Genomic DNA, 12,966 nt, shown 5'->3' on the forward strand with positions numbered 1-12,966 from the left:
TCGGAGTCACTGGGAGAATATTTTGAATAGAGAAAGCTCTCCAAAGTATGCTTTCAGTTACTGATAACATTCATTGAGGATGATAAGTCCTGTCTCTCTTCTAAATACTCTAGATAGATCTTCCTTCCTTTGAAGGAACTGAAATTGTTCTCTGACCATTAATCATTTATTTCTTTTGCTGTTCCAGTTTGCACCACTTTCCACTGTGTCTATAGAAATACCTATTCTATTTAGCTAAGTATCACAGAAGTGTTATCATCCGGTTTCATGTCTTCAGTTAAGACCAAAACAGAATGCCCCATGGATCCCACAGTTGCATTTCTCTTTAACCTTGTCCCTAGCCCTTGTTCAGTGCAATAAACAGTTATTGAACATATACTGTGCCCCAGATACTAATGTTACAAAAATGAAATATATTCCTTACCTTTACAAGGCTGACCTTAAAATTTCATAATAAAATATTGGATAATTACTATAAGGGTATAGGAAAGAGAAGTAAATTTTGAGTAAGGATTAGGAAAAGTTAAACTATCAGAAGAGACCCCAAACTACATGTACAATTTCATGTGCATGTGCAAAGAAATGAGAGTATTTTGAGGGTAGGGCTAAACCTTCCAAGCTAAAGAAATGACACAAACATAAACTCACAAATATAAAGGTATTTAAAAACTTGAAAATAGCCCAGTGGTGTTAAAGTATACAATGCATGGGGTGAAGAGACATAAATTATAACATTAGAAAGCCAAATCGAGACCAAATAACAAAAATAAAGCCTTAAAAGAATTATTAAGGAATTTATGTTGATTAACTGGAAATGAGAATTTCTTGAGACTTGTTGGAACAAGAGTAACAGAGATACCTTTTATATGGATTTAGAAAACAGTACCCAGGCAGAAGTGGTAATGATACATATACAGGAGTCAGAACATCAGAGACTGAAGACAGAAATATTAGTTAGAAGGTTGTTGCAGTTGTTCATACAGGTGATATTAAAAACTTGAATTAGGGATATCTGGGTGGCTCAGTTGGTTAAGATCAGACTTTGGCTCAGGTCATGATCTCACAGTCTGTGGGTTTGAGCCCTGTGTCGGGCTCTGCGCTGACAGTTCAGAGCCTGCTTTGGATCCTCCATCTGTCTCTGCTCCTCCCGCTGTCACATTCTCTCTCTCCTTCTCTCAAAAATAAACATTAAAAAAAACCTTGAATTAAACAGTGGGAGTAGAAATGGAAGGGAAGATACAGACTTTAAGACCACTGAAGAGGAAGAATCAGACTTCTGGAATGGTGGAGGAAGAACATCACAAATTGTCTCCCCATAAAAGTAATGATAAAGGGGCACTTGTGTGCTCAGTTGGTTAAGCTTCTGACTCTTGATTTTGGGCCAGATCATGATCTCATGGTCATGAGATCCAGCCCTGCACTGGATCTTAAGATTCTCTCTCTCCCTGTACCCCTCTCTCCTGCTCCCTCTTTCTCTCTCTCTCTCTCTCTCTTAAAAAACAAACAAACAAAGGGCCATATTTCATTCTTCCTCATTGCCAAGTAATATTCCATTGTATATATAAACTACATCTTCTTTATCCATTCATCAGTTGATGGACATTTAGGCTCTTTCCATAATTTGGCTGTTGTTGAAAGTGCTGCTATAAACACTGGGGTACATGTGCATATAAAATTTTAAATTTATCTTTAAGTAAATAGTAACCAATTTTTTCACCCTGTTTTTTACACACAGCTAAAGGCCCCACAGTCTGGGAGATGCCCTTTCCCATTCCATAGTTGGAGCAGAATCCAGGTTTACCATACCTTTCTCTTCACCAACGATGCTTTCTTGTTTTCCAGAAACTTGACAGAAGTCCTCCTAAATTCAAACCACTTGGAATTCTTCAGGGAGTTCCTCAAAGAACGGAAGGCTGATAGCCCCTTGAAATTCCTGATGGCCATACATAAGATCAGTATTGAGACAAATGAAAAAATTTACAAGTCTCTCTTTGAAAATATAATCAAGACTTTCTTCCATGGCAAAGTCCCTGCTGGTATGCATCATGTTCTCCTGATATTGTTTCCTCTTCCCTTTAGTATTTTAGGAGAAGAGTTTGACAGAAAACCTGTCTCATGTGAGTCCCCTGAAAGAGCAGAACAGAGCAGTGGCCACACGAGCAGTATTGAGATAAAGATTAAGAGGGACAGTAAAAACAGAGAGCAACAATAATAAAACTAAAGTATAATACTAGTATGGGAAGCCAAATGCAAGACACTTGTACTTATATGTGAAATATATCCTTTCATTTAACTGTGTTCAACACTGAAAATAGGATCTTATTTAATCTCTATAAGGGAGGAATGAATAGATCCATTTTACTAATGAGGAATATGAAATTCAGGGAACTTGAATTCAAATTCAAGTCATCTGACCCTTAAATCAACTAGACAGAAATTAAATACAAAAACAAGAGTTAGCTATTTGTAAAGTTGGAGTTCCCACGAACTATGCGTTGTAGAGAGAGTTGTACTGGGAAAGAGAAAACTGTCTCCCTGAAAATCTTTATTTCATTAATTTTGTTTTCTTGTCTATGGAGGGAGGGCAATCTGACCTATGTAAATTCATCTTGACCAGAAACAAAAGTTGCAAGTAAAGTATTGACCTATATAATTTTAGAGGAGAAAAAGAGAGGTGAGCATAATTCTATCCTCAAAGTAAACAAATCTATAGCAAAGCAACGAAGATAAAGCCTTTTATTTTGGCACAAATGAACTGGTGTGTGTGTGTGTGTGTGTGTGTGTGTGTGTGTGTGTGTGTGTATTTGCTTGTGGCAATCTAGATCAGGTTATAAATTTTATGAAAGTAAAAAGAGAGGTACAACTGGCAAATCTTTACTTGTAAGAAATATTTATTTGTTCAGTCTCAGGAAGAAGACAAAGAGGAGTATGTAGATCTTGTCCTTGATAAGTTCTCAAGTCTTATTCATGAACAAAATAGTCTCTGAACACCTGGAGAATTATATTGCCCTCGTGATACTTATTTGTAATCTTGGATTCCTCATTTACCCCAGCAGTTTAACATTAATCCTTTACTGTTCTGCTCTCTTCCTAAACCAAAAACTTTAAACTAGCTGCAGAGATGAGTCCTTTAAATATTTCTTTCCCCTTAAGCACTCATCTTAGAAACTTGAATGGAAGTAAACCAGGACTGTATTTTCTCTGCAACGCTCCTCTGAGATTTTCAAACAAATTGAAGAGTTCAGAGTCTAACCAGATTGAGAATAAGGGACAGACTCTAAGATGAAAAACACACGAACTACCTCAGAAATGGTAGAAGAGAAGATGGGGACTTTTTCTCTCTTGCATTTTTTAGAAGTAATACTGCAGTGTGATGCCCCTATTATACAAGAAATCTCTCACATGCGTCATGTCAGCACAACTACATTATTAACGCTACAGGGATATGTCATGAAATCTCTAGAAGAAAAGTGGTGAGTATTGATCAGTGAACGCCGTGGTTCTTTCTGGACCTGCACAGGGGCTTCTGAAAGCCATAGTACTCAAAGAGTCTCAAATTCCAGAAGTTCACTGCCAGGGCTTCCTTGCAAGAGAAAAGGCAAATTTATCTTGAATCCTCTACTTATTTACCTGCTATGCACATGCATTGTGCACACACGTCCAAACACACACACTTCAGTTCATTTACTTGAACAAAGAACAATACAGTATTGATTAGGAAGGATAGGCTGACATTAGCAAAGGATTGAAATTGGAAGAAGAATATTTGTAAATGTCTCACTATTCCCCAATTCCCATTTTCTCGACTTCCTCCAAAAGCTGAGATAGGTTTGACTTGACTGTTACCTTTTATGTACCAGGTGTTTGCCTTCTTTGATGTCCTTGGTCTCCTTTTGGCAGGTTTAAAGATTACCAAGAGCTGTTCCCACCTTACCCTCAGGAAGGGCAGCATATTGAAGTTCAAACTTCTAGGAAGCCCTCAAAGACAACAACTTACCTACAGGAATCTCAGGTCAGTGAGGAAGACAGTGAAGACAAGACACTGGGAACAAAAAAGCACTGCTTAGGCATTGTCAACCATGCAAAACAGTTTCATTGTTAGCTTATTTATTCACCAAAACAACTACTCTTTTGGATAGGTTTCTTAATTCACATTTACAAAGATGAATTCTGAGGCCCAGAGAAATTGTTACAGTGGGAATTTAAGAAAATCCCTGCCTTCACTCTCTGTGACCAAAACCAACTGAGTGATAGACATAAGGTTTAGATACATGGAGATCAAAATGTCAGTGTTTTTTTTTTAATTTTTAAAGTTTATTTATTTATTTTGAGAGAGAGAGAGAGAGAAAGAAGTAGAAGGAAGAGGAGGAGGAGGAGGAAGAGGCAGAGAGAAAGGGAAAGAATCCCAAGCAAGCTCCATGCTGGGGCTCAAACTCATGAACTGTGAGATGATCCGAGCAGAAACCAAGAGTCAGAGGCTTAACTGACTTGAGCCACCCAGGTGCCCCCAAAATGTCAGTGTTTTTACTGCTGAAAGCTAGTTTGAAGGACATGGATTGGCTGTGAAGCCAAATGGGTTTAATAATCCTCTGCACCCAAATTAAACTTAGTTACAAGTCCAATCACTGGCAAAATGGAGCAACTCAGGCCTGCATTTACTTGAGTGAACCCCTTATGAGTGACAAAGGGCAAGCCTAAACACAGGTATCCTGCAAACAAGAGACTCCCAGAGAGAGAATGCAGGAGGCTGACAGTAGAACATGTCCATTTTCTCCTTCCAAACCTATCAATTATTTAACCCATTCTTTCTCCATGGGAGGAGAGCAAAGGGAATTTTTTTCCAGCTTACACAAAAGCACTTTAATTGACAGTATATAATTTTCCAAAATACAGTTTTGTAAGGAAATGGCAATAATACAGTTTTTACAAAGAAGTTTCTCAGTAAATCCCAGAGTACTTCAGACCTCCTCCACTAAGATGCATGCTCCCCAAGACAGGAATGTTATTCAGGAAAGTCTCTTCATATGATTTGAGAAAATATTTATGCTTCCTTTAAATAATCACTTGCTCAATGTGTTGTAGAGTTGATTAGTATCAGAAAAATTTGAGCCCAGCTCCATCTGACTCCAAAAATCGTGCTAAGATTTCTGAAAATAATGCCTAAGCCCATTGATCCTATACTCCAGATATGAAAACTTCCGCTCCTTCCTTTCTCCTCTTTATTTTCTCCATGTATGAGTCAACTCCATGTCAGGATACCATGAATGATCATGTAGGACATTAAAAAGAGTATTGCACTCAGAACCAGGAGACTTCGTTTTAATTTCAGGTCTTACAGTTGCTCTTAGATAAGAAAAGATGAAAAGAAACCAACATGGATTTAGTGCCTATTTTGTGCCAAGCACTGCATTAGACTTTACATGTATAATCACTAACCCTCACCACAACCCTGAAGGCTGTTGTTTCTATTTTACACATGGAAACATTAAGACACAGATTGAATTGACCCAAATTACACAATTAGGAAGAAGCTAGACTCCAGATGGAAAATTTCTGATCCCAAATCCAGCCACTACATGGCCCTCTAAAGCCATGCTTACACTGAGGATTCCACTTTGTAGAATGAGACAACTGAACTAGTTGATCAACAAGATCATTTCTGGCTCTAAATATCAATTTGTCAAGGGGCAAATGAATTACAGAATGGTCACTGGGTATTATGAAACAGATGAGGAATTTATAAAATGCATTTGTGTGTGTGTGTGTGTGTGTGTGTGTGTGTGTGTGTGTGTGTGTGGTGTGCGTGTAATTATATTTTTCTCTTTTTAATGATTAGAAATGTTTTTATTAATTTCCTTATTTCTTCAACACTTCAAATCTGCCCAAGCCATTATTCTCTTCTTGTGAGTTTTACTTCTCTCTGACCTCTGTTTTCTTCCTGTTCTTAGCTTTCACACTGTCTCTCCTAATCATGGTATCTTAAATCTTACCACTGAAAAATGGTGGTAGAAGGGGCATTGCCAATGGCCCCATGCTTAGGTAAAGCCAGAACCTTCTACCCACTATCCACTTAATTTAGGGAAGGCTAACAGTTCTCTGACTTGAGTTTCCTCATCTTAAAATTGGAGCTAAAGATGATTTCTTATAAAGGAGGTGTTGTGAGGATTAAATGTAATGAATGTCAAATTTCTGTCATAGTAAACTTTCAGTGAACAGAAGCTATATTGATGAATGTGGCATACCCCTCTCTCTTTTCCCAGAAGAGAGGCTGGCTGAAAATGATTAGCTTTATTAAGAGCTTTTGCAAGTACCGCGGATTTATGTCTGATCCCAGTAAACGCCACGAATTTGAAGAATATCTTCACCTGGAAGTACAAAATAGCAAGGAAAGTAAGTCACTTCTCTATTTACTGCCTTTCCTGTTGACATTCCAGACACAGGGGTTAGCCCAGATAAGAAACTGCAGGGCGGTTGCTGTGTGTCATACCTGTGTTAGTGTGGGGTATAGCAAGAACTCCAGGTCCTGGGTGCAAAGCCAAGCTCACCCCTGCTTAGAGAGGATGTGAGTCCAGTGGCTTCTGCTTACAGAGCCAGCAATGGTGGAGAATGACTAGTCTAAAGCATAGCAAGATCTTACATTTTATAAAACTGTCTGTAGTATAGATTTATTCAACTACTACATTTATTATTTCATTCATTCATTCATCACTTTTTGAGAATCTACTATGTAGCAGGAACTTTGCCAGGTGCTGGAGATACAGTAGGAAACATGCAGCATATGTCCTCATGGCATTTACAGTCTTGAATGTAAGACAGAAAATAAGAGCCACAGATGTCGGAGCAAGATTTCCTGGGTTTGAATCTGCCATTTTCTTTTTTTAAAAAAATTTTTTTAACGTTTTATTTATTTTTGAGACAGAGAGAGACAGAGCATGAACGGGGGAGGGGCAGAGAGAGAGGGAGACACAGAATCGGAAACATGTATCTGCCATTTTCTAACTGAAGGACCTTGTGAAAGTGGTTTGTGCCTCTGTTTTTTTTTTTTTTTCATCTGTAGAATGGTAATAATAATGGTGCTTTTCTCATAAGATTATTGTGGACATTAAGTGAGTTAATACATATAAAATATCTTTACCCATTGCTATAAAAGAGTTAACCAGTGTATTGCTATTATTATGTAGTGAGTGATCCCAAAGATAATTTCAAGGAGACCCTAGTTACTCAAAGGGTAGGATCAGGGAAGACTTCTCCTAGAAAATCATATAAATTTGTCTTCAGGAATGAGCAAGTTAGAGAGACAAAATAGGAGGGGAGAAATTTCTAGGTCTGCATAGGATCCTAAAATAAGAAAGAGGATGGCACATTGCAGGAACTGCAATCAGGCCAGATAGATGGGAGATTAATAAGATGCCAAAAGTGTCTGAGATAATATTGGAGGAACTAATGACAAATTTCATCTCTTTTGATGACTTGAGTTGTTCCAATTGTCACTATAACAAATACTACTGCAAAACATACATACTTTGCAATTGTGTTATTTCTATGAAATAAACTCCTTAAAATGGGAGAAATGGGAAAATGGTTAAAAATAGTTAAATTTCAGTCCTTTAATAACATCACACTAAATAAATTCTCACCAACAGTATAAATGAGTGCCACACTGTCACTAACATGGGGTATTATGCATTTTTAAAAAAACTGCCAATCCAGTAAATGAAAAATAATGTGCCATTCTTATGTATATTTTTTTAGTAATTGAGCACTTTTATTTATTGGTCATTTGTATTCTTTTTTTTTTTTTTTAATTTTTTTTTTCAACGTTTATTTATTTTTGGGACAGAGAGAGACAGAGCATGAACGGGCGAGGGGCAGAGAGAGAGGGAGACACAGAATCGGAAACAGGCTCCAGGCTCTGAGCCATCAGCCCAGAGCCCGACGCGGGGCTCGAACTCACGGACCGTGAGATCGTGACCTGGTTGAAGTCGGATGCTTAACCGACTGCGCCACCCAGGCGCCCCTGTATTCTTTTTTGAATTGTTTATGTCCTTTGTCTATTTTTCTATTGGAATTTTTAAATATTATTTTATTTTCTAATTTGCAAAAGTTTTTGTATGTATGTTTTCCGAACTGCTTCACATTTAGGATTTTAGAGTAGTTCCAGCTCTTTTGTTTCTTCTTTTTTTTTTTTTTTTTTTTTAACGTTTTTTATTTATTGGGACAGAGAGAGACAGAGCATGAACGGGGGAAGGGCAGAGAGAGAGGGAGACACAGAATCGGAAACAGGCTCCGAGCCATCAGCCCAGAGCCTGACGCGGGGCTCGAACTCACGGACCGCGAGATCGTGACCTGGCTGAAGTCGGACACTTAACCGACTGCGCCACCCAGGCGCCCCTGTTTCTTCTTTTAAATAAAATTAGTTCAAACCTGTATGCCCCAGAATGATAGGAAGTCCCATGTCACCCCCCCTTTAATTTCCCATATCCTTAGTATTGTATGAGAGAGCCCAAGAAGAGTGCTTCTGTAGCTCAGTGGGAGATCTACCGGCCAGTAGTCTCCTTCCTATCACTATCATTTAGCCTTTTCTGGGACTGTTCTATCCTTCAATCAATGACCCATTTATCATTACAAAAAACACTTTCTTGGGAGAGAAGGGGCCAACATGGCAGAGAAGTAGGGGGATCAGAACTTCCCTAGTCTCTCAAACAAAGAAGTGTTGAAGCCAAAGGATTTTGAACCCCAGGAGCCCGGGAAGAAAGGAGACAGTCGTGCTTCCAGGGACCCACCGGGACAACCTGATGGGCCATAGGAGCATGATTGGAACTGGGAGAGATAAAAGGAATGGAGGGGAGGGATCCCCTCCTTCAGAGAGACAAAGGGAACAGAAAGAGAGGCTGGTGAAGCATAGGACTATATCTGGCCACAGAAAAACCTTGAACTAGGAGGAAGAAAGATCCAATTTCTAACTGTGGGGCTTTCTCCAGACTGGGACCGGCTGCCCAGATCACACACCTGGGCAGGAGGGGAGCCAGTCCACGGCTTGGTGGCTAGGTCAGGGGTGCAGTCGCAGTAGGAGAAAGCAATTCCTTTCCTAGAGTGTTGTGGGACAGGACAACGCCTGCCTGTGCCTGCCAGCAGGGGGCCACATATCTGAGGGTGCAGAGCAGAGCTTCCCCAGTACCAGGACTCCGCACCTCCCCTGTACCAGGATGCACTGAGCGAGAATTTGAATCCCAGTCAAGCGCCAGGCATGGGAATCACAGGAGAGGACCCAAATAGGTAAGATCATGAATGAAAATGGAATTATTACAACCAATCCCTCAGAAACACTTATCAGAAGCAATTATTAGGGAATACTATGAAAAATTATATGCCAATAAACTGGACAACCTGGAAGAAATGGACATATTCCTAAACACCCACACACTACCAAAACTCAAACGGGGAGAAATAGAAAATTTGAACAGACCCATAACTAGCGAAGAAATTGAACCAGTTATCAAAAGTCTTCCAACAAATAAGAGTCCTGGATCAGATGGCTTCCCTGGGGAATTCTACCAGACATTTAAAGCAGAGTTAATATCTATCCTTCTCAAGCTGCTCCAAAAAATAGAAATGGAAGAAAAGTTCCGGAATCATTCTATGAAGCCAGTATTACTTTGATTCACAAACCAGACAGAGACCCCATAAAAAAGGAGAACTACAGGCCAATATCCCTGATGAACATAGATCCAAAATTCTCAACAAGATACTAGCAAATCAAATTCAACAATTATTCACCATGATCTAATAGGATTCATTCCTGGACTACAGGGCTGGTTCAATATTCGCAAATCAATCAATGTGATACATCACATTAATAAAAGAAAGGATAAGAACAACGTGATCCTGTCAATAGATGCATAAAAAGCATTTGACAAAATACAGCATCCTTTCTTAATAAAAACCCTCAAGAAAGTCTGGATAGAAGGAACATACTTAAACATCATAAAAACCATATATGAAAAGCCCACAGCTAATATCATCCTCAATGGGGAAAAACTGAGGGCTTTCTCCCTGAGATCAGGAACATGACAGGGATGTCCACTCTCACCACTGTTGTTTAACATAGTGTTGGAAGTTCTAGCATCAGCAACCGACAACAAAATGAAATAAAGGGCATAAAAATTGGCAAAGAAGAAGTAAAACTTTCACTTTTCACAGATGACATGATACTCCATTTGGAAAACCCAAAAGACTGCACCAAAAGACTGCTAGAACTAATATATGAATTCAGCAAAGTCATACGGTACAAAATCAATCTACAGAAACTGGTTACATTTTTATACACCAATAATGAAGCAACAGAAAGAGAAATAAAGAAACTTATTCCATTTACAATTGCACCAAGAAACATAAAATACCTAGGAATAATCCTAACCAAAGATGTAAAATATCTGTCAGCTGAAAACTATAGAAAGCTTATGAAGGAAATTGAAGAAGACACAAAGAAATGGAAAAACATTCCATGCTCATGAACTGGAAGAATAAATATGATTAAAATGTCAATACTACCCAAAGCAATCTACACATTCAGTACAATCCCGATCAAAATTGCACTAGCTATCTTCTCAAAGCTAGAACAAACAATCCTAAAATTTGTATGGAACCACAAAAGATCCTGACTAGCCAAAGTAATACTGAATAAGAAAACCAAAGTGGGATGCATCACAGTCCCAGACTTTAGCCTCTACTACAAAGCTGTAATCATCAAGACAGTATGGTATTGGCACAAAGCAGACACGTAGACCAATGGAATAGAACGGATAACCCAGAAATGGACCCACAATGTATGGCCAACTAATCTTTGACAAAGCAGGAAAGAATATCCAATGGAAAAAAGACAGTCTCTTTAGCAAATGGTGCTGGGAGAACTGGACAGCAACATGCAGAAGAATGAAACTAGACCACTTTCTTACACCATACACAAAAGTAAACTCAAAATGGATAAAGGACCTGAATGTGAGACAGGAAACCATCAAAACCCTAGAGGAGAAAGCAGGCAACAATCTCTTGGACCTCAGCTGCAGCAATTTCTTACTTGACACATCTCCAAAGGCAGGGGAATTAAAAGCAAAAATGAACTACTTGGACCTAATCAAGATAAAAAGCTTCTTCACTACAAAGAAAACAATGAACAAAATTAAAAGGCAACCAACAGAATGGGCAAAGATATGTGCAAATGACATATCAGATAAAGGGCTAGTATCCAAAATTTATAAATAACTTATCAAACTCAACACATGAAAAATAAATGATCCAGTGAAGAAATGGGCAGAAGACATGAATAGACACTTTTCCAAAGAAGACATCCAGATGGCCAACAGATACATGAAATGATGCTCAACGTCACTCATCATCAGGGAAATACAAATCAAAGCCACACTGAAATACCATCTCACACTGGTCAGAGTGGCTAAAGCAAACAAATCAGGAAACTAGATCCTAGCGAGGATGTGGAGAAATGGGAACGCTCTTGCACTGTTGGTGGGAATGCAAATTGGTGCAGCCACTCTGGAAAACAGTGTGGAGGTTCCTCAAAAAATTAAAAATAGAACCACCCTTTGACTCAGCAATAGCACTGCTAGGAATTTACTCAAGGAATACAGGATTACTGATGCATAGGGGCACATATACCCCAATGTTTAATAGCAGCTCTTTCAATAATAGCCAAATTATGAAAAGAGCCTAAGTGTCCATCAATTGATGAATGGATAAAGAAGATGTGGCTTATATATAAAATGGAATACTACTTAGAAATGAGAAAGAATGAAATCCTTCCATTTGCAGCAATGTGGATGGAACTGGTGAAATCAGTCAATCAGAGAAAGACAGATATATGTTTTCACTCATATATGAATCTTGAGAAACTTAACAGAAGTCCATGAGGGAAGGGAAGGGGGAAAAAGTTACAAACAGAGAGGGAGGGAGGCAAACCATAAGAGACTCTTAAATACAGAGAACAGGGGCGCCTGGGTGGCGCAGTCGGTTAAGCGTCCGACTTCAGCCAGGTCACGATCTTGCGGTCCGTGAGTTCGAGCCCCGCGTCAGGCTCTGGGCTGATGGCTCAGAGCCTGGAGCCTGTTTCCGACTCTCTGTCTCCCTCTCTCTCTGACCCTCCCCCATTCATGCTCTGTCTCTCCCTGTCCCAAAAATAAATAAACGTTGAAAAAAAAAATAAATACAGAGAACAAACTGAGAGTTGATGGGGGGTGGAGGAGAAGGGAAAGTGGGTGATGGGCATTGAGGAGGGCACTTGTTGGAATGAGCACTGGGTGCTCATTTGACAATAAGTTATATTTTTAAAAAACTCTTTCTTTACCCTTGGTAATACTCTTTTCTCCGAAATCTACTTTGATATTAAAATAGGCACTCCAGCTTTCTTTTTATTAGTGTTTGCAATATTGTATTTTCCCATTGCTTTATTTATAACCTAGTTATTCCCTACATTTAAAGTGCTCTTCTAGGGGGCCTGGGGGGCTCAGTTGGCTAAACATCCAACTTTGGCTCAGGTCACGATCTCACGGCTCATGAGTTCAAACCCGGCATTTGGCTCTGTGCTGGTAGTGTGGAGCCTGGAGCCCACTTCGAGTTCTGTATCTCCCTCTCTCTGCCCCTCCCCTTCTCTGTCTCTCTCTGTTTCTCTCTCTCTCAAAAATAAATAAACATCAAAAACATTAAAAAAATAAATTGCTCTTCTGGTAGCCAGTATAGAGTTGGGTCTTGCTTTGAAAAAAAATTATCCAACATGACAGTCTTAATCCAATTGAAAGTCAACTGTCAAATATTCAGGGCACTTTGTGAGCCATCAATAGCTTGAAATCAACTATGATAGAAGTATTTATTTTAGAAATCAGCAAATGTTACAAATCAGATCTCCCCTTCCCTACCAGAGTTGGTTTATAAGTATATCACTGCTCCCAGAGATCT

General features: G+C 39.1%; 1 protein-coding gene across 1 annotated transcript in view; it reads left to right on the forward strand.

The window, feature by feature from the left end:
- RGSL1 (regulator of G protein signaling like 1) overlaps positions 1 to 12,966 on the forward strand; it is a 105,538-nt gene that overhangs the window by 74,984 nt on the left and 17,588 nt on the right. Inside the window, exons 12-15 of the mRNA XM_086693359.1 lie at positions 1,843 to 2,036; positions 3,356 to 3,473; positions 3,901 to 4,012; positions 6,261 to 6,390. Of these exons, the coding sequence (XP_086549485.1) occupies positions 1,843 to 2,036; positions 3,356 to 3,473; positions 3,901 to 4,012; positions 6,261 to 6,390 (554 nt within the window). The remainder of the gene's footprint in view (positions 1 to 1,842; positions 2,037 to 3,355; positions 3,474 to 3,900; positions 4,013 to 6,260; positions 6,391 to 12,966) is intronic.

The sequence above is a fragment of the Puma concolor genome, chromosome E4, assembly GCF_028749965.1.
Source record: "Puma concolor isolate L17-30 chromosome E4, mPumCon1.1.hap2, whole genome shotgun sequence".
NCBI lineage: Eukaryota > Metazoa > Chordata > Mammalia > Carnivora > Felidae > Puma > Puma concolor.